A 23,673-nucleotide genomic window follows, 5' to 3' on the forward strand; every position below is an offset into this window, starting at 1 on the left:
TCTTTTGTCATCTCTCTCCCCCAATTTTTAAAAATATTACCAGTTTTTAGCCTGTTTTATTTTATTTTATTTTATTTTTTTGAGACGGAGTCTCGCTCTGTTGCCCAGGCTGGAGTACAGTGGCCGGATCTCAGCTCACTGCAAGCTCCGCCTCCCAGGTTCACGCCATTCTCCTGCCTCAGCCTCCCGAGTAGCTGGGACTACAGGCGCCCGCCACCTCGCCCGGCTAATTTTTTTGTATTTTTTAGTAGAGACGGGGTTTCACTGTGCTAGGCAGGATGGTCTCGATCTCCTGACCTCGTGATCCGCCCGTCTCGGCCTCCCAAAGTGCTGGGATTACAGGCGTGAGCCACCGCGCCCAGCCTAGCCTGTTTTATTATAACTTCTACTGAGATTATGAAAGTTTAAATAAAACCCCTGGTTTCTTTTAATTGATACAGACATTTGTACCTATTTATGGGGTGCATATGTGATATTTTGTTACATGCATAGACTGTATAATGATTAAGTCAGTGTGTTTGTGGTGTCCATCACCTTGAGTACTTATCATTTCTATGTGTCGGGATCATTTCACATCTTCTCTTTTAGTTATTCTGAAATATACAACATATTGTTGTTGGCTATAGTCATCCTACTCTGCTATTGAACATCAGAACTTATTTTTTCTTACTATATGTTTTTACTCATTAATCTGTTTTTATTTTTTTATTAGCCAACCCACTGCAACTTCTTCTTTTTTTTGAGACAGAATCTTGCTCTGTCACCAGGCTGGCCTGGGTTCAAGCAATTCTCTTGCCTCAGCCTCCCAAGTAGCTGGGACTACAGGCGCATGCTGCCATGCCTGACTAATTTTTGTATTTTTAGTAGAGATGGGGTTTCACCATGTTGCCCAGTCTGGTCTCGAACTCCTGACCTCAAGTGATCCACCTGCCTCAGCCTCCCAAAGTACTGAGATTACAGGCATGAGCTACCATGCCCGGTCCCCAACTTCTAATATTCCATTTTCTTCCTCCATGAGATCAACTTTTTTAGCTCTCACATATGAGTGAGAACATGCAATATTTGTCTTTCTGGGCCTGGCTTAATTTCACTTAAGATAAAAATCTTCAATAGCCAGGCATGGTGGCTCACGCCTGTAATCCCAGCACTATGGGAGGCCGAGGCAGGAGGATCACGAAGTCAGGAGATCGAGACCATCCTGGCCAACATGGTGAAACCCTGTCTCTACTAAAATACAAACAAACAAAAAAAAATTAGCTGGGCATGGTGGCATGCGCCTGTAGTCCCAGCTACTTGGGAGACTGAGGCAGGGGAATCGCTTGAACCTGGGAGGTAGAGGTTGCAGTGAGCCAAGATCGCGCCACTGCACTCCAGCCTAGCGACAGAGCAAGACTCTGTCTCAAAAAAAGAAAAAAAAAAAAAAGATAAAAGTCTCCAGTTCCATCCATGTTGCTGCAAATGACATGATTTCCTTGTTTTTTATGGCCTAATAGTATTTCACTTCATCTATGTATACATTTTCTTTATCCACTCATCCATTGGTGGACACTTAAGTTTATTCCATATCTTTGCTCTTGTGAATAGTGCTGCAGTAAACATGGGAGATGGGAGTGCAGGTTGTCTCTTTGATATACTGATTTCTTGTCTTTGGGTAAATAGTAGTAGGACTGTTGGATATGATAGTTCTCTCCTTAGTTTTTTGAGAAATCTTCATACTGTTTTCCATGATGACTACACTAATTTACATACCCACTAGCAGTGTAAGTTCCTTTTTCTCCACATCCTTGCCAGCATTTGTTATGTTCTTTTTGTAACAGCCATTTTAACTGGGTAAGATGATACCTCATTGTGGTTTTGATTTGCATTTCCCTGATCATTAGTGATGTTGAGTGTTTTTTTCATATACCTGTTAGCCATTTGTATGTTTTCTTTTGAGATATGTCTGTTCATCTCCCTTGCCCACTTTTTAATAGGACTTGTTTGTTTACTGTTATGTCGAGTTCCTCATATTCTAGATATTAGTCCCTTGTTGGATGAATAGTTTGCAAATATTTTCTCCCATTCAACAGGCTGTCTCTTCACTCTGTTGTTTCCTGTACTGTGCAGAAGCTTTTTAGCTTAATATAGTCCCACTTAACTATTTTTGTTTTTGTTTTAGGCCTTAGCCATGAAAGCTTTGCTTAGACCAGTGTCCTGAAGTGATTCCCTTATGTTTTCTTCTAGGAGTTTTAACTAGTTTTGGGTCTTATATTTAAGTCTTTTTTTTTTTTTTTTTTTTTTGAGACAGAGTCTTGCTCTGTCGCCCAGGCTGGGGTGCAGTGGCCAGATCTCAGCTCACTGCAAGCTCCGCCTCCCGGGTTTAGACCATTCTCCTGCCTCAGCCTCCCGAGTAGCTGGGACTACAGGCGCCCGCCATCTCGCCCGGCTAGTTTTTTGTATTTTTTAGTAGAGACGGGGTTTCACCGTGTTAGCCAGGATGGTCTCGATCTCCTGACCTCGTGATCTGCCCGTCTCGGCCTCCCAAAGTGCTGGGATTACAGGCTTGAGCCACCGCGCCCGGCCATATTTAAGTCTTTAATCCATCTCGAGTTTATTTGTATATACAGTGAGAGCGAGGAGTCTGGTTTATTTTTTTTATTTTTATTTTTTTTTTGAGACGGAGTCTGGCTCTGTCGCCCGGGCTGGAGTGCAGTGGCCGGATCTCAGCTCACTGCAAGCTCCGCCCCCCGGGTTTACGCCATTCTCCTGCCTCAGCCTCCCGAGTAGCTGGGACTACAGGCGCCCGCCATCTCGCCCGGCTAGTTTTTTGTATTTTTTAGTAGAGACGGGGTTTCACCGTGTTAGCCAGGATGGTCTCGATCTCCTGACCTCGTGATCTGCCCGTCTCGGCCTCCCAAAGTGCTGGGATTACAGGCTTGAGCCACCGCGCCCGGCCATATTTAAGTCTTTAATCCATCTCGAGTTTATTTGTATATACAGTGAGAGCGAGGAGTCTGGTTTATTCTTCTGCATGTAGAGATCCAATTTTCCCAGCACCATTTATTGAAGAGGGTGGCCATTCCCCATTGCGTATTTTTGACACCTTTCTCAAATCTCAGTTGGCTGTAACTACTTGGATTTATTTCTAGGTTCTCTATTCTATTACATTGAGCTATCTATTTTTTATACCAATACAGTGCCATTTTGGCTAATTTAGCCTTATTTTGAAGTCAATCACTGTGATGCCTCCAGCTTTGTTCTTTTTACCCAATATTGCTTTGGCTATTCTGGGTCTTTTTTGGTTTCGTATGAATTTTTTTTTTTTTTTTTTTTTTTTTTTTTTGAGATGGAGTCTCGCTCTGTTGCCCAGGCTAGAGTGCACTGGCACGATTTTGGCTCACTGAAACCTCTGCCTCCTGGGTTAGAGCCATTCTCCTGCCTCAGCCTCCTGTGTAGCTAGGATTACAGGTGTGTACCACCACGCCTAGCTAATTTTTGTATTTTTAGTAGAGACGAGGTTTCACCATGTTGGCCAGGCTGGTCTCAAACTCCTGACCTCAGATGATCCACCCACCTTGGCCTCTCAAAGTGTTGGGATTACAGGTGTGAGCCACCGTGCCCGGCCACAACTTATAACTTTTTATCATTGCCCATAAACTCTTCCTTTCAGCGCAATTTTTTCCTACATTTGGAAAAAAGAATATATAGTTTGTAATAAGATACATTGAAAACTGGTCTCACACTTTTTTTTTTTTGGAGACAATGTCTCACTGTATCGCCCAGGGTGGAGTGCAGTAGCATGATCTTGGCTCACTGCAACCTCCGCCTCCCAGGTTCAAGTGGTTCTCCCACCTCACCCTCCCAGTAGCTGGGACTATAGGTGCCTGCCACCACACCTGGCTAATTATTGTATTTTTAATAGAGACGGGGTTTCACCATGTTGGCCGGGCTGGTCTTGAACTCCTGACTGCAGGTGATCCACCTGCCTTGGCCTCCCAAAATGCTGGGATTACAGGCATGAAACACCTCGCCTGACCCAGTTTTAAATAAGAAACATTTAAGGCTGGGTGTGGTGGCTCATGCCTGTAATCCCTACACTTTGGGAGGCCGAGGTAGGCGGATCACGAGGTCAGTAGATCGAGACCATCCTGGCTAACATGGTGAAACCTCAACTCTGCTAAAAATACAAAAAATTAGCTGGGTATGGTGGCACGCGCTGGTAGTCCTAGCTACTCGGGAGGCTGAGGCGGGAGAATCACTTGAACCCGGTAGGCAGAGGTTGCAGTGAGCCGAGATTGTGCCACTGCACTCTAGCCTGGGCAACGGAGCAAGACTCCATCTCAAAAAAAAAAAAAAAAAAAAAGATATATTGAAAACTCAATGTAGTTTTACCTTTGAACTCAGTGTCTCTGAATAATACTAACTCTTGGAGCTCAAAATTAATTTTACTTATTATGCACGGCAATGAATCACATGGTAACAACATTCAGTATATTTTGTTTTAGATTTTAGATTTTACCACTGGGACAGAGATCTAGTGTGAGAGTGCTACTTTTCAGAAAAAGCCATTTTGTCTGTGTATAGTTACCATTCAAATAGCCTATATCTCTTAGATTTGCATTAAGAACCTCATAGAGCTTTAAGGGAGAATTGGAGCAATTAGATGAATGAATTATATTTATTTTTATTACTTGTTATAGGTTTGGCAGTTCTGTACCAGTGGACCAATCTTTTCATCCCCGTGTACCTCATCATCAGAGCAAAAAATATTTTTTGGTTCCCATGATTGCTTTGTCTACTGTTGTAACATGAAAGGTCACCTGCAGTGGAAATTTGAAACTACTTCAAGGGTCTATGCAACACCGTTTGCTTTCCATAACTGCAACGGCAGCAATGAAATGTTGCTGGCAGCAGCATCTACTGATGGGAAACTGTGGATCTTGGAATCTCAGAGTGGACAACTGCAAAGTGTTTATGAACTTCCTGGAGAAGTCTTCTCTTCTCCTGTGGTCCTGGAATCAATGCTCATTATTGGGTGTAGAGATAATTATGTTTATTGTCTGGATTTATTAGGTGGCAATAAAAAATAATACAGTCCTTATTTATATAACAAATGTGAGATGTTTAAAAATATTTTACCATTATAGAGCATTTGGATAGTCTTATTTAAATTAAAGATTATATTTTGGCTAAGAAACGGACACTTGTCTACTACACCTGGTTGGAGAACAACTATATTTTACTTCCCATAGGAACAACAGAAGCTTTTACAAAGAGAACAAAACACATCAATATAGTTAGTAGCACTTTTGTTTAATTAGGTGTGATGGTTAACTTTATATGTCAGCTTGACTGGCTAAGGGATGCTCGGATAGCTGGTAAAACATTATTTCTGGGTATGTCTGTGAGGCTGTTTCTGGAAAAGATTAGCATTTGAATTTGAATCAGTAGACTGAGTAAAGAAGGTCCTCCCTCACCAGTGTGCCAATGTGGGTGGCATCGTTCAAGCTGATGAGGGCCTGAATGGAACGAAAAGGTAGAGGAGGGGCAAATGCTCTGTTCTTGCTGAGATGTATCAATCTGCTCCTTCCTTTGGACATCAAAGCTCCTGGTTCTGAACCCTTGGACCACTCTCCTGGGTCTCCAGTGTGCAAATGGCAGATGGTGGCACTCCTCAGCCTCCATAATCACTTAAGCCAGTTTTCATAATACATCTCTCCTAATCGCTAGGTTTCTATGGAGAACCCTAATACATTAGGCTAATTTTATGTTTTTTTCTTTAAAAAAGATCCCAGCGGGGGCCGGGGGAGGATCAGAATATACTTGGTGGATTAAAAACGGTCTTTATTACATGAATTTGCCATTCATGGCAAAAGGTTTTCAAAGGCAGGATTTAGTTATCGAATTACGTTCCTTAGTCATTTTTAATGAAATACTAATGTAGACTAAAATATACACACACACCCTGCCCCACACACAGTGCAATTTCATGTTTATACGTGGTGATTTCAGGCGTTCATTGTTCCTAGCAATGCCCTTTCCTTAAAATTTTGATCTTTTGCTCATCATGGAATGGGTTTGGTTTTTTTTTTTTTTTGGCATTAATTTTGATTTTTTAAAAATACTGCATTAAAATAGTATTTCTCTTGATTACTAAGTTTTCTGGCAGCCAAGGCAAGTGCTCACATGCCTAACTCACTTTTCATTTCACCAGGGTCTGGCCCTGTAAGTCAGTATATCTGATGTGTGGCCATAAGCTGCAAATTCTCACGTGCTCTCAGCTGCTGCTTCTGCTGAGTAGCCCATGCTGTGAGGAGGCTGCACAATCCTTTTGTCTGAGACCCAGACCATTCAATTCCAATTTAGGATTGAGACAAACATTTTATTTGCCCCTGTTCATTATTTTTCTCTAAAAATACCTAGTAAAAAATATAATACAACACCTTGAAGTTGTTCTTGTTAAACAAAAGCTATGCAAATATAATGAGATTGTTTTGTAGACAGTCATCGAAATCAAATTCCATCAGTGCCAAAGGTCTCGTGGGTATTTTTTATTGAAAGATCTTTTCCCTTCAATAATGGACATTTTACATTAAAACTTTATACAACCAAATATCCAAATTATATTAAAATCACACTAAGGTATTTTCATTGTCTCTAACTTTACTGTTGGTAAAAATATTAAGACACTTGTAACTAATGTTTCTGCTTTAAAATAAGCAATTAAACTAAATGTCACAAGAAGAGACAATACATACTATACATTTGCAAATAACTGACTAAATGATAATAGTAATTAATAATGTTTGTGTAAGAAACAATTGCACTTGAAAAATTTAAAAAGTAAACAAAAACCCTCTAGTTTTATATATAAGTCTATGAACAGAGGTTAATCATCTATAACCTTGCCAGAAGTGTATGTTTGTTTAAAAAAAAAAAAAAAAAAAAAAAGCTTGCATTTAACATAGTAATCATTCATTTAAAAAAAAGTCTTGAACTTTTTATATGTTTTTACAGAATTTCCCCATAGTTTGTTGCTCTGAAGACTGCAACACAACTAAAGCAAAATAACACTTCATTGGTATTTAGTGCAAATTCGGGGTGATTTTGAAATGAAATGTTAAACATGTACCCTTTAGAAGCTGTTAGAAGTAAGTACTGTGACTGCCCTTTCTTCAGTATACTCTTCTTTTAAAGACTTTGATGGAAAAATTTTAACTGAGGTATTTCGCCTACTTTGTTTGGACACAGTGATATCCCAGCCAATACAAAGTTGACACATCTACCATTTTTTGTAACTGATCTTATTTCCCCACCTGTTCCTTGCCATAATTGGGATATTGTCCAAAGCTGACAGGATGAAAGAAAAAGTCAATTCAGAAGAATTACTGTAGCATTATCATTCCAGGGCTGTAGGTGGAAACATTTCCATTGAAAAGTGTTATATTAGTGAGGAAATCATTGGAACTAACAAATGCCTACATACAAGATTTAGACATGAACATTAGTATGGAAGACGTGCAGTGAAATACTAATTGCTTGCCACAGCAATAAAAAAAAGTTACATTGATTTTTAACAGTCTGAAGGTCCAGTATATATAATATTAAATCCAACTTGCAAGAGTACAACTATCCACTTGACCACACATGCCAGCTGCTACAGGGAGGCTGAGCCATTGTTTCTAGAAAGAAAATGGTTTCTACGTGGTAAATAACTTTGCCATCATCCTTTATTTAAGGTACATGGTAGAATAACAGCACATTGCATATTGAGCGAGCATAAAGGAAAGTAATGATGGATACTTAATAAAGCATGTTTTTGTAGGAGAGGAAAAAGGATGTAATTCCCTCTGCACAGAGCAAAGGATGTGTACCTGTGTACCTATATTTTGGAATAAGAATCTAAGAAAAGGGGAATATGCCAACACTATGAAATATAAGGTTAGCACCAGCAATATGTGACTTTGCTGGTATGTCTACGTTTCACGTAAAGTAAATTTAGGGAAATAAAAGTGAATATATGTGGCTTTTAAACTGCCACGTCCCTTCTTTGTATGCACATGTGTATGATAATAAAAAGGCCACTGAAAACTCAGATGTTTTTTAAAGGTAGCAAGGTGAATGCTCAAAATTAGAAATGCTACTGGACATTTGACTCTAAATATGAATTACTCAACTATAGTAAAGAAAAGACTTTCTGCAGGAAGTCCTTATTACAAAGGCTCCAAATCTTGGCTTCCTGTTAATTTTCCCTAAAGACCAAAGGGAATTTTCAAACATGTAATGTCAATAACCTGTTGTTTCTTGTAATAAATGGCTGGCTTGGGGGGTTGTTTTATTATTTTTCCTGTCTCACTGTTGCTTTTTGAGTGAGTGAGCCTCCCTTTCAAAGTCTGAAAAACTAGATTACATTAGGATCAGTGTTTGTCTCAAAGTTCTTAACCTTTGGGATCTATCAGAATTGATCTGAAGAGTTTTTGCCAGAATACATATTCCTGGCCCAGTCCGCACAGGTTCTGATTGAGTAGGCCTGGGTGGGAACCTACACATCGTAACAACCACTGCCCTAGATGGAGATTCTCGAGACAGAAAGCAAACTTGTAGCTCTGATCTAGAATTGCCTTTCTTCACTACATTAAATTAAAATGTTCCCTGGGAGCCAGCTGGGCCAAATGCTTCACATGTCCTTAAGGAGGGTATTGGAATAACGGGGCCTCACACTATGAATCCACAGTGTGGTAAAAATGTGAATGGATGTGCTTCAGAGTGGGGAAAACTCATGAAAACTAACATGGGCACAGTTGGGAGCCAGAATGTTCCTTGTGATTCCCAGTTACTCACTGCATTCAGGAGAATGGGTGTTCTCGCTTTTAGCTAGATATGATCCTTTCACCATTACTGCAGAAAGGATAAACATTCCCACACATATGGTAGAGTAAATGTTCTGGACAAAGAAAATTAGTGCATAGAATCAAAAAACCATTACAAAAGGTTGGCAAAAGTACATATTCTGAATGGTGTGTGGGTGGGTGTGTGTGCAAGGCCATGGAATGGGCATGGGCAGGCTCTCATGAGGAGTTCTTAGCTTAGATATTTTGCTTCATGTGGTCCTGTGGACGGAATTTTCTCTTGAGAACTAGGAGGAGCTCAAGGCACCAGGACCTAGGGTTGTGCAAATCCACTCTTTACAATGAACACCACCAGTTCAGTTTCTAAACATTATTTTACAGTCTATAAAACATGCTTCTTTTCCCTAGCTTGATTTCTTTACCCCATATAAAAAATAAATAAATAAAAAGGGCAAGAGAGGAGCCAATAACTGGCAGTAGGGATTGGTGAGAGTCACTCTTTACTTAATAATCTGTGGACAGTCGCTCCAAGCCTTTGCTTTCCTTTTGGCCAAAGCCAGCCAGGCTGGTTCTGTTGACACGGGGGCAGCATCCGGGGTGGAAAACCTCTTGGTGACTTCTTTCACTAGTGGCGCTGGGGGAGCCGAATCGGAGATCTCCACTGGGTTTTGTTTTGAAGGAAAAGGAAAAGTAAGTTCAGAGCCACATTATAAATTTTCTTTTTAATTAACAGATAAATTGTATGTATTTATCATGATAAACTGTATGTATCTGTCATGTACAACATTGTTTTGAAATATATATACATTGCAAAATAGCTAAATCTAGCTAATTAAAATATACAAAACCTCACAGTTATCATTTTTGTGGTGACAGCATTTAAAATCTACTCTCTTAGGTCTCTTGAACATATTCCTCTTATCTAACTGAAATTTTGTATCCTGTGATGAACAGCTCTCCAACACCCCCCACCCCAGCCATATTTTGATTTATCAGAAGTGTGAGACAGAAAAAAGAAAACCCAATGAAACACAGACAGGCAAATTCCTGGCCTCCCTCAGTGAGGAGAATGAAGGAAAGCAAGCTGTGTGTTTATAACTCTTGCATACAGAATTACAACAACCAAAGTAGTCAGTTTTAATTTCAAAGAATTTCCAGAAGCCTAATCTGTATAAAGAAGCTATGCCTGCATGATATCCAGTCAGTCCCATGAAGAAAAAGATCAACTCAGCAGACTGGATCTATTAAGCTGGTGAGGTTAAAAGCTACCTTCCTGGCCGGGCATGGTGGCTCACGCCTATAATCCCAGCACTTTGGGAGGTCAAGGTAGGAGGATCACTTGAGGTCAGGAGTTTGAGACCAGCCTGGCCAACATGGTGAAACCCTGTCTTTACTAAAAATACAAAAAGTAGCCAGGCTTGTTGGCAGGTGCCTGTAATCCCAGCAACTCGGGAGGCTGAGGCAGGAGAATCACTTGAACTCTGGAGGCAGAGGTTGCAGTGAACCAAGATCACACCACCGCACGCTCCAGCATGGATGACAGAGTGACACTCCGCTTCAAAAAAAAAAAAGCTACTGTCCCCACAAAAGCATCCACTGGGTGCCTCTACCTCTGAGTCTCACAGATCCTGCCAGCTCCCATGACTTTCATCCTTGTCTCACAGTTCCTTTGCACCGTATCACTTTCTTTATTAGAGTGTACAGGCTTCTTAATGTGAGAGAGTGCTTGTTTTATCTTTGAGTCATATTTAGTGCCTATGGCAATGGCTTACACATATGTTTCTAGAACTCAGGAAATACTGACTGAGAAGACAAAATACTTCAGAATAAAGACTTGCTTTATTAAGCTAGAGCCACTCCGAGTTGCATTAATCCTTTAGTACTTCTGAGAAATCGGGCAGAGAAAGATTTGATCTCTTTGACTTTGGGGCTTTCACTTTATTTTGAAAGAAACTCATTCTCTCTCTTTTTCTCATTCTTTCTCTTTCTAGTTCTAACAGGTAGAACCCTTAATTCCTATAAGTAAAATCAAATGACATAATGCCTATGAGGTTCTTAAGAAATTACACAGCAATCTAAAGTGGTTTTCAAATATAAAGCTTTAAGCCAGGCATGGTAGCTCATGTCTGTAATCCCAGCACTTTGGGAGGCCGAGGTGGGCGGATCACTTGAGGTCAAGAGTTCGAGACTAGCCTGGCCAACAAGGTGAAACCCTGTCTCTGCTAAAAATACAAAAATTAGCTGGGTGTGGTGGCGTGTGCCTATACTCCCAGCTACTTGGGAGGATGAGGCAGAAGAATTGCTTGAACCCAAGAGGCGGAGGCTGCAGTGAGCCGAGATGGCGCCATCATACTCCAGCATGGGCAACAGAGCAAGATTCTGTCCCCCACCCAAAATGCCAAACAAAACTAAAAAAACAAATAGAAAGCTTCCTTCCATCACCAGTAGTAAATATATCTTTAATAGTGAGACCTCTTAATATCTCCTGGCCTCAGGGAGCCACGGCATAGAAAAGCCTGGGTCTAGAGATTAGACGCCCTTTGGGGAATAATGGAGCCTAGTGGGGAAAACAGATGCCCTATTAACCCCTGGGAGGGAGCCTGTTCAGAGTCATCCATCCTCCAAGTGATTGGTAATAAGAAGATAGTTGGATATATTACATCATTTTACCTTTTAACCAAATAAAGAATATTTTCTAAATGTGTACATCTCTTACACGTCATGAACATATAAAAACTGCTGTTGTTAATTAACATCAAGGACACTGTGCTGAGAAACCTTACTCTGTAAAGTCACAGACTAGCAGAAACCTGCTGCGTGAAATCACACCAGTGAGAACAGACCATTTCACTTTTGCCTGGAGCATCTGAGCCAAGTGTCACCATGACATAGAGATGCAGTTTCCATTTCCAACCCAGGTGCAGAGCTCCGGGTAGCAGTTTTCAGATACAACATTTTACACATTTATCTTTTCTGTTTTTGTTGTTTTTGAGACACACTGTCGCTCGGGCTGGAGTGCAGTGGCACAATCTTGGCTCACTGCAACCTCCACTTCCTGGGCTCAAGCAATCTTCCCACCTCAGCCTCCCAAGTAGGTGGGACTACAGGTATGCACCACCACACCTGGCTAATTTTTGTATTTTTAGTAGAGACAGGGTTTTGCCATGTTGCCCAGGCTAATCTCCAACTTCTGGGCTCAAGCAATCTGCCTGCCTTGGCCTCCCAAAGTGATGGGATTCCAGGCATGAGCCACCATACCTGGCCCACATTTATCTTTCTTTTCTGTATTTTTAAAATTGGTGTATATATATATACACACACACACACACACACACACACACACACCATACTTGTATATATTTTGGGGGTACATGTGGCATTTTAATACATGTAAATGATGTGTAATGATCAATCAGGGTAAGTTGGATATCCATGACCTCAAACATTTCAAACATTTATCTTAACTTTGTAGTTTTAAAGGAAACAGAAGCCTGAACACACTTTTCAGCTCAGTCTTCATATTATCTCCTTTATGTACACCATGGCTTTGATCTGACTTATTAAAACGCTACTCCATTTAAATTTTACCTAAACTTCACCCTTTACCCCAAGTCCTATTATAATTTTGTCTCTTCCCTTGTTTAGAAGGTTCTTCTGTAAGTTAATAAACCCAACTTTGTCAGAATATAGGCACAGGGTGCTGGAGATGGCTCATACTGCCGTGCTAAACGTTCACAAATGTAGAGAGCCAGCTGACATCATATTGGTATAACAGCTTTGAACTGGCCAGGGTTCTCTATTTACACAGAGAAATTGAAGATGCTCCAAACAAAGGTCTCTCTACCCCCTCAAGAGCTAACTGTTAAGTATTCACCAACACATCACTGATAGTGGGTGAGTTCCTGGTGGTCTTTATCAAGAGCTTAATCAGTGTCAACATTTATGAATGAGGTTATCAGACAGCCTGTGCTTTGAAATGCTTGAGGTGCTCTGCTAGTCATTACACTGTAGGATATAAAGCACGCTCTACAAAGAGAAACCTGGAACCACAGTTACAAAACAATGGACCTGCTCTCTACCTGTCACAGACGTAGGAAGAGTGTTGGCCTTTTTCAGCTGTTCTCTGCGCTCAAGCCTGGACACTGCAGTCTCGGGCCTCTTCTCTTCTGGCAGAGCAGTGGACTTGTGCAGGGAACCTGCTCTGCTGACACTGCTGCTTCCAGGCTGCGGGCTGACACTGACCTGCATGGGCAGAGACAGTCATGGGAAGCATGTTTTCAACCTAAGACATGGAAAGACTGACCCTGCAGGCCTTCTGGGCTTCTGCCTGCCAGCCCCTGACCTCTGCTTCCAATGGTGGGCTGGATTACATGTATGCGCCATGTATGCTCAACCATGGCTCCCGGTGAGGGAGCAGCTCAGAGCCAGTGTGCCTAATAGGGAAAGTTACTTTCCCAGAAAAGTCCCACCAAACTGACTGTAACATCAGGCCACGGAATAAGACTCCTGGTTTCCTTGCAAAAAGTTTGTTTCTCACGTAACTTGTATATCACTGCTGTAAGCACATCATGGATTATGGCAAATCAGGTTAACCTAAGAGTATAAAGAAATCAAATCCAATTTCACACTGAAAATGCTTCCCTGGTTTAATGGTGGTCAGTTTATTTACTGCTCAGTCCTCTCTAAGTACTTTCCACCAGCCCAGCTAGCCTTTTGTTTTGTATCCTTGTGACTGAAAAGAGAGCTAAGCTGAGGAAGGCAAAATCACAGCTAAAGCCCAGGCTACTCACATTTTCTTTGGAGAGCTTTTCTGCCTGTTTGGCCTCTCTGGCTTGCTTCCTCTCCTCCCGTGTCGCCTGCTGCTCCCGAAACCCCTTTTGCTTTTGCAGTGCTAATGTTATCCAAAGCGGCTGGGCAGTTTCCACTTTCTCTGTAAGTTTGGAGCCATCTAAGGAGTGCCTGCTCTGAAGCATTGGCTTCTCTGTAGGGAACAAGACAAAGGCCGGTTTACAGTGAACTTAACTGCTGACTTATCTCAGTTCCTCACCCCCTAAAACTTGTGACATATTAATAACCCTATGGCATATTCAGCTGGCCCCTTCCTAGCACAAACTCTGTGCTGATGCCTGAGTGGCTCCACTGGGTGGGAAGGTAACATGTTTGATCATCAGAAAAACAAGGGCATTTGTCTTCCCTAGAAATGGAAGAAGTTACTCCGTTAGAAAAAACTAAAATAAATCTCCAGGGTCATAAAATCTCAGGCCTCCAGGGGATCCAGATAGGTATTTGGTTCATTGTTCTTTTTTTGATTCATTCCTTTTTTTTTTTGAGACAGAGTTTTGAACTGTCACCTAGGCTGTAGCAGTGGTACAATCTTGGCACACTGCAACTTCTGCCTCCTGGGTTCAGGCAATTCTCCTGCCTCAACCTCCCGAGTAGCTAGGATTACAGGTGCCCGCAACCACACCTGGCAAATTGTTGTATTTTTGGTAGAGACGTGGTTTCACCATGTTGGCCAGGCTGGTCTTGAACTCCTGAGCTTAAGTGATCCACCTGCCTTGGCCTCCCAAGGTGCTACAATTACAAGCGTGAGCCATTGCACCCGGCCCTAATTAACTGCTTTAAATGAAATTTATTTTTAGCCATGGAACCATGGTTTTCCCCTCAAAGAACATACTACGTGGAACTCCAAAGTTGGAAAGATGAAAAAGGGGCACCACTCTGCCTAATGGAGCAGCTGAGGAACACTGTGGGAAGCCCATGATTTTGGTCCACTGCCCTCATTTAATAGATGTGAGTACTCCAGCCACCAAGTGCCATGCTCATGGTCACTCAGCAGTTAGTACACAGGCTTCTGAAGCTAGAACATAGGCCTTCTGACTTCAGTCTCTGTTTTTCTTATGGTTGACTGTCTCACCTATGTAACTGGGGGTGAATACCTCACAGGGGATTGGTGTGACAGGTTGAGCACTAGGCTCTGAAATTGAGCAGACCTGGATTTGATCTTTGATGATCTTACAAAAACTACTTAACTTCTCTAAGCTTTAGTTTTCTAATCTAGAAAGTGGAGATGATAATGGCGCATGCCTTATTGGGTTGCCATGAAAATTAAAAGAGATCCTGGGAACCAGAACATTTACAACAGTTCCTGGCAAATCCTGGTCACTACAAAAGTGAGCTGTTCTTATACGCCTAAGAGACAAGAATCTCCTTCTCCTTCAAGTAAAAATTATGCATATTCAGAGATAATCAGTTGTTGAATCGAAATCTCAAAGGAAAGGGGCTCACTATAGTATTGTTTTTGAAATCCAATAGAAGTTTACCCTTTGGTAGTCCAGAAACTTACTTCCAAGGCTCTCAGTCAACTGGATTTTATATTGTACTCCAGGATGAAAAGAAACAGCAATGATGAGAAAATAAATTCAAATTAGAAATTCAAGCAAAAAGGAACAGGGGGCAGATTCTGCTTATTTTTCTATATTCTTTAGATCTATAATGCTGTACAAAGATAATTCATATTTATAATGAGCCTAGGGCACTGAAATATCCCTAAATCATCAAATAACAATTAAGTTATGATCTAGCACAGAAAATAAAACTGACACCTCTTAGAAATATTTTAAAACAAAACTGAAATTCAAAGAGTTTTTGATTCATCTTTAGTTAACCAGAAAATCAAAAACAATTCATCACCTCAAACATTCTGCTTTACAGTGAAACTTAATGATTTCTGTTTTTTTTTTTACTTCAGGTCCCTGTAACACTTCTTTAGAAAACTTCTAAAAGCCAAGTTGCCAAGATCTAAATGATTTCTACAGAAAGCTATTATACCAAAGGGAATTCTGATTCTGGCTAAACATTGAATCTGAACTTGTTTGGGAAGGTCACTAAAACAACCAGCCAGTTTGCTGCCAACAACTTAGACTATTGTTTACTGCAAGGGTCAAAATGCCTTTAAAGTATTAGGAATGAAATTTATAATTGACTAATTTGAAAAAAGAAACCTCTGGGTAGGAGGAGGAGGGAAGATGGTGGTTGCAGTACTGGAACAGCTAGGTGCAATGTGGATGCAGAAGCTGAGGGGGCCTTGGGGGGTCTCCTTCATCTCAGTGTTTCACCCCAATGCCAGGTCCCACAAGTGCTTCTCTTGACACTTCTCAAAAATGGGAGAAGAATAAAACTGTTTATCCTCCACAACCGCTATGCAGAACCTCAGAGACCAGCAGAAGTCTACCAACACCAAAGAAAATGAAAACACAGCAAAGACAAGATGTTGCATTTGGCAAAATTGGTAGGAGAAATGTCCACTGACCAGGCTTAGCTCAACTGGGATTCAGTGACAAAAAGGGACCCAGATCATTAAAGAGGTTCTCTTAGAAGCATAAGACATGGCAGTGAAAGACCACAATGTGGAATTCAGATCCAGTTTATATATAACTGAGTCCACCTTAGGGGGAGGCCAGTGCCTGACAGGTCTTTGCTACCAAAGTAGAGGTTGCTTTGGGATCATGAAGGTTTACTGCTATTATTTTATGAAGTTGATGGAAGGGCCTCCCACCTCCATGTGAGGCACCAAAGATGGCGAAGTCACCCATACCATAGAGTATACATTCAGAAGCTTCAACACTGGACCATCACTATGGTGGGGCTGTGATAACGGAATATCACTTAGCCTAGGAAAGAACTCCTCCATGTGTTATCATTACCACTATGGGGAGCAGGCAAGTAGTCACTCAACTTTTCAGATACTGCTGTCCATGTCTATAAAATGCAGCCAAGATTACCTACCTATCTGTGTGCTGTGAGCACCGAAAGAGATGATGTAATAACTTTGTAAATGATGAAGCACAAAGGATGACTAGTGTTGAAATCATCCAAACACAGTAAAATCTCTTATTACAGTCAAGGTTTTGAAAGATAGTCAATTGCATAATCTAATTGAGGAGTTCAACATTCCTAATTAAAAACGTATTTTGCTCCAATATAAACCCATTCTCTCTCATTCTAAACTCAGTGGACAGGCATATCATAGTCCACCTGAGTTGCCGCTTCAAGTTCTGAGGAGATGAGCAAGGATCACAGGGTTCTAGTCACTACTCCCAAAGGGCATTCCTTGGAGAAAGGGATACTAAGCTATTTTTCTGTTCTATCCACCATAAGTAGGTTAGAATTTCAGAATGAGATGCTATGTATAATGAAAGGGTTTTTTTTTTTTTTTTTGAGATGGAGTCTTGCTCTGTCACCCAGGCTGGAGTGCAGTGGCACAATCTCTGCTCACTGCAACCTCTGCATCCTGGGTTCAAGCAATCCTCCTGCCTCAGCCTCCGAGTAGCTGGGATTACAGGTGCCCACCACCACACCTGGCTAATTTTTTGTATTTTTAGTAGAGACAGGGTTTCACCATGTTGGCCAGGCTGATCTTGAACTCCTTGCCTCAAGTGATCTGCCTGCCTTGGCCTCCCAAACTGTAGGATTATAGTGTGAGCCACCGTGCCTAGCCTGAAAGCATTTATAGTACAAGCACACGGGGATTATCATTGCTGTTTTAATCTCACCAGGTAGATTCAGAGTCAACACCCTACAAATCTACATATTTGTCCTTACTGGCCCCAGCCTTGGGAATGCAGACCTCTTTATAAAGCACTGGTCTCCAAAAAGTTGCGTATGTCACAGGAAATGTGAAAGGCAATTTACTGGAGTTAAGAAAGAAAGATTAGAATTTCTATTTCTCTGTTTTTAAATGTAAGGATAAAAACAAAATCAAGTTTGTTTGTTTTTTTTTTTTTGAGACAGGGTCTCACTCTGTCACCCAGGTTGGAGAGCAGTGGTGAGATCGCAGCTCACTGCAGCCTAGATCTACTAGGCTCAAGCAATCCTCCCACCTCAGCCTCCCAAGTAGCTGGGACCACAGGTGTGCGTCATGCCCAGCTAATTTTTGTATTTTTTGTAGAGACGGGGTTTCACCACATTGCCAAGCTGGTCCTCAACTCCTGGTAGGCTAAAGCAATCTGCCCACCTCAGCCTCCCAAAGTGCTGGGATTATAGGCATGAGCCATCACGCCTGGCCAAAATCAAGCTTTTTTAATACTTAGTAACCTGACTGGCAATAACCCCATAGCCCATATATTCAAAGGCTATCTATAACAAATGGTATGTTTAGATAATCTCCAGGGAAGCTGGGAAGGCTGTGTGGGGCTGCATGCGGTGGGCACTTTTTGTTCTCAATGGTTCTTGAAGGTAGCATGTGGGAGGTTCTGCAGCTTGGCGAGTTTATGTCTCCTTTTAACTAAATGATCCCTTCCACAATGGACAAATGGGATATGGCACAAAGAAAGTCCCGCAGAAAATATACTACTAATAATACAAGTATGAGAAAATAGCAGAGCTGATGAGCTCTTTGCCTGCTATTTCCAAAGAAATCAGATCCAACTAGAAGTTGGCCAAAGGGAATAAAAAATAGCACCATGATTTGCAATTGCAGATTTAGATCCACTATTGTTAAGTGTAAATGTAGCTGGTGCTCCAGGGGTTTTAGCTGACAATGGTACTACATGTATACAATCAACCAATAAATTGGAGGTCCTTGCCTAACATTTTTATCCTGATGGGGTGTTCAGTCAAACAAATTTGGCCAGTCCTGGCCTACAGCAGCAAGCTGCGTAACAAAACCCCAGTGAATGGAGACTGATTCTTGCTTTCAGGCTATTTCTGTATGGAATCAGGAAAAATTCAAATAGCAGAGTGTGACAGCCCAGAATCTGTCCTCACTGGCTCCACTGGGAAGGAAAACAAGGACAGTAAGAGATTTGGGGAGAAAATTGTAATAGTCAAGGGGACAGCCCTAAGAGAAGGAAGTGAGCAGAAGCATGACTTCTTTGGAAAAGGCAAGTGACATAGCAGACAAGGCTGTGAAAGAGACTTTGCAGATACCATGAAAGCCAGTGCCACAAACGCTAGTGGCAAAACCAAAATTGGGCCCCTAATCCAGCAGGACAAATAGAAATCATTAGGGAGAAATGGTCTACAAACTGCTGATCAACACGTCTGTCCAGGAAACCAGGCCAAGCAAGTGAACCATTCAAAAAGGACAAGCTGGGTGTGGTGGTTCACACCTGTAGTCCCACTTACCAGGAGGCTGAGGCAGGAGGGATGCATGATTCCCAGGAGTTCGAGACCAGCCTGGGCAAAATAGCAAGACCCTGTCTCTAGATATTAATAATAATAAATAAATAATAAAATAAGGATATATGGGGTCTTCTGTAAAGGCAAGTAACCAGACCAACACTCCTCAGGAAACAAATCATTTCTCTGCAAAAATTGCCCCAAATCTAAACATTTGAACAAAGGAGAAAACATCCCTCCCAAGAAAACCTCAGGGGACAATTTCTCTGGGAAATGTGAGTAACTTCTGGCTTTGACCCATATTTTACCTCCTACACTCTGCATAATAGAAAAGAAAAAGTATCAGATGAAGGTTCTCTTTTGAAGGGGCACAAAAGCTAATCCAACTGACAGCTTTGCTGGCCCAAACATTGAATCTGAAGAAACATCAGGGTCAGCCAGAGGTAAGGCTTGCTCCAGAATTTCTTTGTAGGAGGGCTCTGCAGTGGTGAGCTGGGCGGTGGGGGGGGGGGGGGGGGGGGGGGTGGAGGGACCCAAGCTGCATTTGCAAAGCATTTTACATAAAATGGGGATAGTCAATTATCCTATAGAGAGGATCCATAGGCCTGATGGAGACACCTAAAGTCCCCTAACCTGCCATCATGGTGCCACTACTGCCCAGAGATACAGTGAAGACATTGGTCAGGGACACTCACTCGACCAGTTTTATCATCACTGTGAGGCCCCCTCAAAATGGTTAATGACATCTTCAGTCCCCGGGATTATTACTTCAATTTCTATTGCCAACCGAAAAGGCATTCATCTAAGTGTTGGCACCTTTTATTGCTTGTGTAAATAAGTATCATTATCAAGAGTGAACTGCAGACACACTGCAGAGTCAGTCAGCATTTCCCAGATTTGAAAGAATGAGAAGTAAAGAGCCTTACTATGGCTCACGAGTGTCTTTCCGGAATCCCGCACCGGCCACTATAATTAATGAAGGTGTGGCCAACACCAGCTCCACTGGCTACTTTTGGCATTGGGCACTTCTGATTCCAGCAGTGACATAGTCAACGAGCTGGACAGAGGCAGACAAGGAGCGCAGACCACCTGGTGACCATCAAACAGTCCATCCAGAGGCAGAACTCCTTATCTGGGGAATTCAGAATTAAAATTCCCTAGTATCTAATGTAGGCATCTGGTTCCAGGCTTTTCAACTTTTATAACTAGAATTTCTAGACATCTCTGGAATGTCATGGCAACACTCATTTTGCAACCCTTGGTGACATTAAGGCGCCAAAATGTCCACAAATGTAATCATTTATCATGACCTACGTGGCTAATGTGGCCCAAATTACCCTTCCAATTACCCTTAAGCTCCTGATCTAAGGTCCATAAATGCTCCTAAGGGAAATCCACCAGGTCACTCAGTTCTCTCACTGAGGCGCCCCATTGTTTTGTTCTGCAGCGTTCTAACAAAACTTTCCTTTTTCAAATCTGTATTGTCGGTAAATTATTCTCACGAACCTGCGTGTGGACCTCTCCTTGATGCGCTGGCTCTGACACCTCGGCTGGAAGCAGCTTCCCCCCCTGCAGCTACTTACCTCTCCTCCCGGCCTCGGGTGTTTGGGATGGTTTCTCTCGCTGAGCCGCAGGCAGAGGTGGGGAAGCGGGTTTCCTCTCTGTCGCCTCTTCCTCCTCGTCCCTCTTCTGTCCCTTCCTTTCCTCGGGGCCTGGGGGCGAGGGTGGCTGGCGGTCACTGCTCTCCTGGCCCTCCTTGGACGGCTCACTTGGCTCTGGGTCCGGCCTCCCCGCTCGGCGAGACAGCAGCTCTACCAAGTAGGGCCTGCTCAGTTTGGAAAGCGGGGATGCCGGTGGGGTCTGACTGGTGGGCTTGGGAGCCAGTGCTGGCTTCTGTGCCAATGGCATTTTGTTTGCTGCCTTGTCGTGCTCTGGAGCCGGGGCCTGGCTGTTGGCCGGTGGGGGCCCAGGGTGGGCCACAGGAAGAGAGCGGCTGCTGGAAGGTTCAGCCGAGTCCCTCCGGGTGGAGGGGGTTTGCTTCCGTTCTTGGGGGAGGGATGGACCATGCTTGAGGGCCACACCCTCCATCTCTTTCTCTCCACGAGCGCTCCCCACTGCAGGCGGCCCGGCATCTGCGCTGTCTCCGGTGCTGCTGTGCCTCTTCTTCTTCTTCTGTTCTGCCTGTTGGTCACAGGTGAAGCGCAAGGAATAGTTGGTCCTTCTCAATTTTATTCCAAACGGTGAGGTTTTTTCCTCCCCACCTGGCATCACAGGGTCTGGCTTTGCTATCCCGTTTGCAGTCTCACTGTCCGAAGAGGTCGTGGACTCTGTGTGGGCCACCCCTTTCTGCGGAGGATAAGGAAGGCTTGGGACAAGGAAAGACGGGAGGTCTTTGGCAAATTTACATCCCTCGGTGGTGTCTGCGGGCTCCCGGTGCATCTCCGACTTCTCCGGACCCTTCCCGAGCTCACGAACACCAACGGGAGGAGGCTGGGGGGCTGTCTCTTCGCTGGGTACCAGCATGGGTCTTTTTCGTATGCTTTCAGCTTCCGCGTTCTGTCTGGAGGTCTCCGTGCTACCATCGGAGAATTTCTGCCAGGCAGGCATAATAGAGAACTTTGCATTGACTGGCGGAGTCTTCCGGAGGTTCCCGCGGGAATCACACCGGCCCCTGGGAGTGGACTCATCGCCGGGCCTCGACTGGTCCCTCTCGCTGCTGCGCGGGTCACTCTCGGCATTCTTCAGGATTCTGGACCGAATGGAAGCCCATTCTGCGAGTGCGGACGCGCTGCTGGGAGACTCCTGGGGGTGCTTAGCCTTCCCGCTGCCCGCCCGCGCGTCGCCGGGGCCTCGGGGAGGGTTCTCCCCAGCGGGGATGTCCGCGTGCTTCTTCTCCTCCAAGCCCAGGAGGGACTTGCACGCGGTGTCCTTGATCTGGCTCAGGTTGACGGCCGGGCCGCAGAGCTGCGCGCCCGTTACCAGAATGGCGGTGTGGGGAACGCTCAGGGACGAGGGTAGCGCGTGCTGGGCTGGGCTGGCTTTGGGGGCCTTTGGTTCCTGGGGGTCAGCCGTGAGCCCCTTGTCCTTTGCGGGCGTCACGGGGCTCAGGTTGACTTTGGGAAAGAGAATCTGCTTCCCCCCGGAGGACACCTGGAACGTGTAGGGCCGGGGCATGGTCTGCCTCTCGTCCACCTCCTGCCACCGCAGCTCCTCCACCTTGCGGCCTTGTTCAGGGGCGGCAGCTTCTTTCCTCTCCATCGGAGGCTGCGCGGCTTCCACAGGCCCCTCTTGTTTCCGGAGAGGCTCCGTGTCCCCTTCTTCTCTGTCTTCCTCGGGCCCAGGACGATCGGCCCCCTGGAAATCCCCGCTCCTTCCTTGCTGCTGTTTTCCCCGCTCGGCCTCTGAGTTCTGCTCCTTGCAAACTTCGGCTTTCAGGCGTTCCTGTTCCTCTGGCCTCTCCTCAAAGTCGTTCAGAAGCTCGCTCAGCTGGACCCTCGCGTCCTCTAAGTGCGCCGGGCCCCCCTCCTCCTCTCCCTCCAGATCCTCCTCCTCCTCTCCCTCCAGATCCTCCTCCTCTCCCTTCAGATCCTCCTCCTCCCGGCCCCGCCGGGCCTCCGCAACCTCCTCCGCCGCATCGTGCGGCCCCTGCACCTCCGCCTCCTGCTGTTCCAGCTCTTCCCATCCCTCAGGCTCCTCTTCCTCCTGCCTTCTGAGCTCCTCCGCGCGTCTTCCTTCCTCCTCCTCCTGCCGCCTCCGCTCCTCCAGCCTGGCGTCCTCCTCCAGCCACCGCCTCTCCTCCGCCTGGGCCTGGGCCTGGGCCTGCAGACGCCTCCGCTCCTCCTCGGCCTCCAGGCGCTCGCGCTCCTCCCACTCCCTCCGCTTGGCCTCCTCCCACTCCCTCCGCTTGGCGTCCTCCCAGCCTGGCGCTTCCACGCTCCGCCGCTGCTCTTCCCGCGGCGCCCTTTCCGCCTCTGGAGGCGGCTCTTGCCCCTCGCCCTCCTCCTCCAAGAGCTCCTGCCTTCTGTTCTCTTCCCAAAGCCTCCTCTCCAGCGCCTGCAGCCTCTGCTCCTCTAGGCGTTTCTTCTCGGCTGCTTCCTCCTTTTGCCGCTTGCACTTGGCCTCCAATTCTCGCCAGTAGTCTTCTTGGCGTCTTCTCTCTTCCTCGGAATCCAGCGGATTGGGTTCCTCTTCCTGCCACGTTGGCTTCTCCTCGCCTGGGTGTCCATTCTGGTCCTGGGAGGGCCGACCCTCAAGGCCGCCTTGCTCATGTTGTGGATCCTAACATTGGGAAGGGAAACACAATTAGCTTTTTGCTTTCTCCACCCACAGTCGTTCCTTTTCCTATTCACAGTGCCAGCGTCCCTCTTAATTTCTCAAGAACACTTGGAAGCAGGTATTCTCAAGTTCAGGGATAGCTAAACTCAGGCATCGATCACCCCAAGCAAGACTCTGTTGTGGGAATGGAGGAAAGGACGTGTATTCTGTTTCCGTGCCGCCCCCCCCCCCCCCCCCCCACAGCTCCTTTATTTGTCGTTCCCTAATTCCTTTTCTTAATATGAACAAACAAGGGGAAAACCAATATTCCAGCATTAGATAGATGAGCAAAAAGAGACTTGGACTTCATCAATGTCCCCTGAAGCTTGTGACTTGGAAGCCTATCCTAGTCAAACTGAGGGAGCATTGGCTAAACCACTTTTCCACTGCAAAGCAAACACAACGGGTC

The 23,673-nt window shown here is 44.4% G+C and overlaps 2 protein-coding genes and 1 pseudogene across 30 annotated transcripts in view; 2 read left to right on the forward strand and 1 right to left on the reverse strand.

The window, feature by feature from the left end:
* AASDH (aminoadipate-semialdehyde dehydrogenase) overlaps positions 1–5,176 on the forward strand; it is a 46,026-nt gene extending 40,850 nt beyond the window's left edge. For all 25 annotated transcript variants that reach the window (XR_012434906.1, XR_012434905.1, XM_005555234.4 and 22 more), the window contains one exon: positions 4,680–5,176. Coding sequence is in view for 23 of the 25 variants with exons in the window: in XM_005555234.4 (XP_005555291.3) it covers positions 4,680–5,069 (390 nt within the window). In the remaining 2 variants the exon portion in view is untranslated. The remainder of the gene's footprint in view (positions 1–4,679) is intronic.
* A 1,339-nt stretch (positions 5,177–6,515) lies between these two features.
* The window catches only part of CRACD (capping protein inhibiting regulator of actin dynamics), a 280,879-nt gene continuing 263,721 nt past the window's right edge, over positions 6,516–23,673 (reverse strand). For all 5 annotated transcript variants that reach the window (XM_015450441.3, XM_005555241.4, XM_045392571.2 and 2 more), the window contains 4 exons: positions 20,534–23,228; positions 13,619–13,809; positions 12,908–13,070; positions 6,516–9,489 (listed from right to left, as the gene is read on the reverse strand). In XM_015450441.3, the coding sequence (XP_015305927.3) occupies positions 9,329–9,489; positions 12,908–13,070; positions 13,619–13,809; positions 20,534–23,228 (3,210 nt within the window). In that variant the 3' untranslated portion in view covers positions 6,516–9,328. The remainder of the gene's footprint in view (positions 9,490–12,907; positions 13,071–13,618; positions 13,810–20,533; positions 23,229–23,673) is intronic.
* On the forward strand, positions 15,857–16,396 carry LOC135970844 (large ribosomal subunit protein uL22m pseudogene; annotated as a pseudogene).

Source organism: Macaca fascicularis, chromosome 5, assembly GCF_037993035.2.
Source record: "Macaca fascicularis isolate 582-1 chromosome 5, T2T-MFA8v1.1".
Classification (NCBI taxonomy): Eukaryota; Metazoa; Chordata; class Mammalia; order Primates; family Cercopithecidae; genus Macaca; species Macaca fascicularis.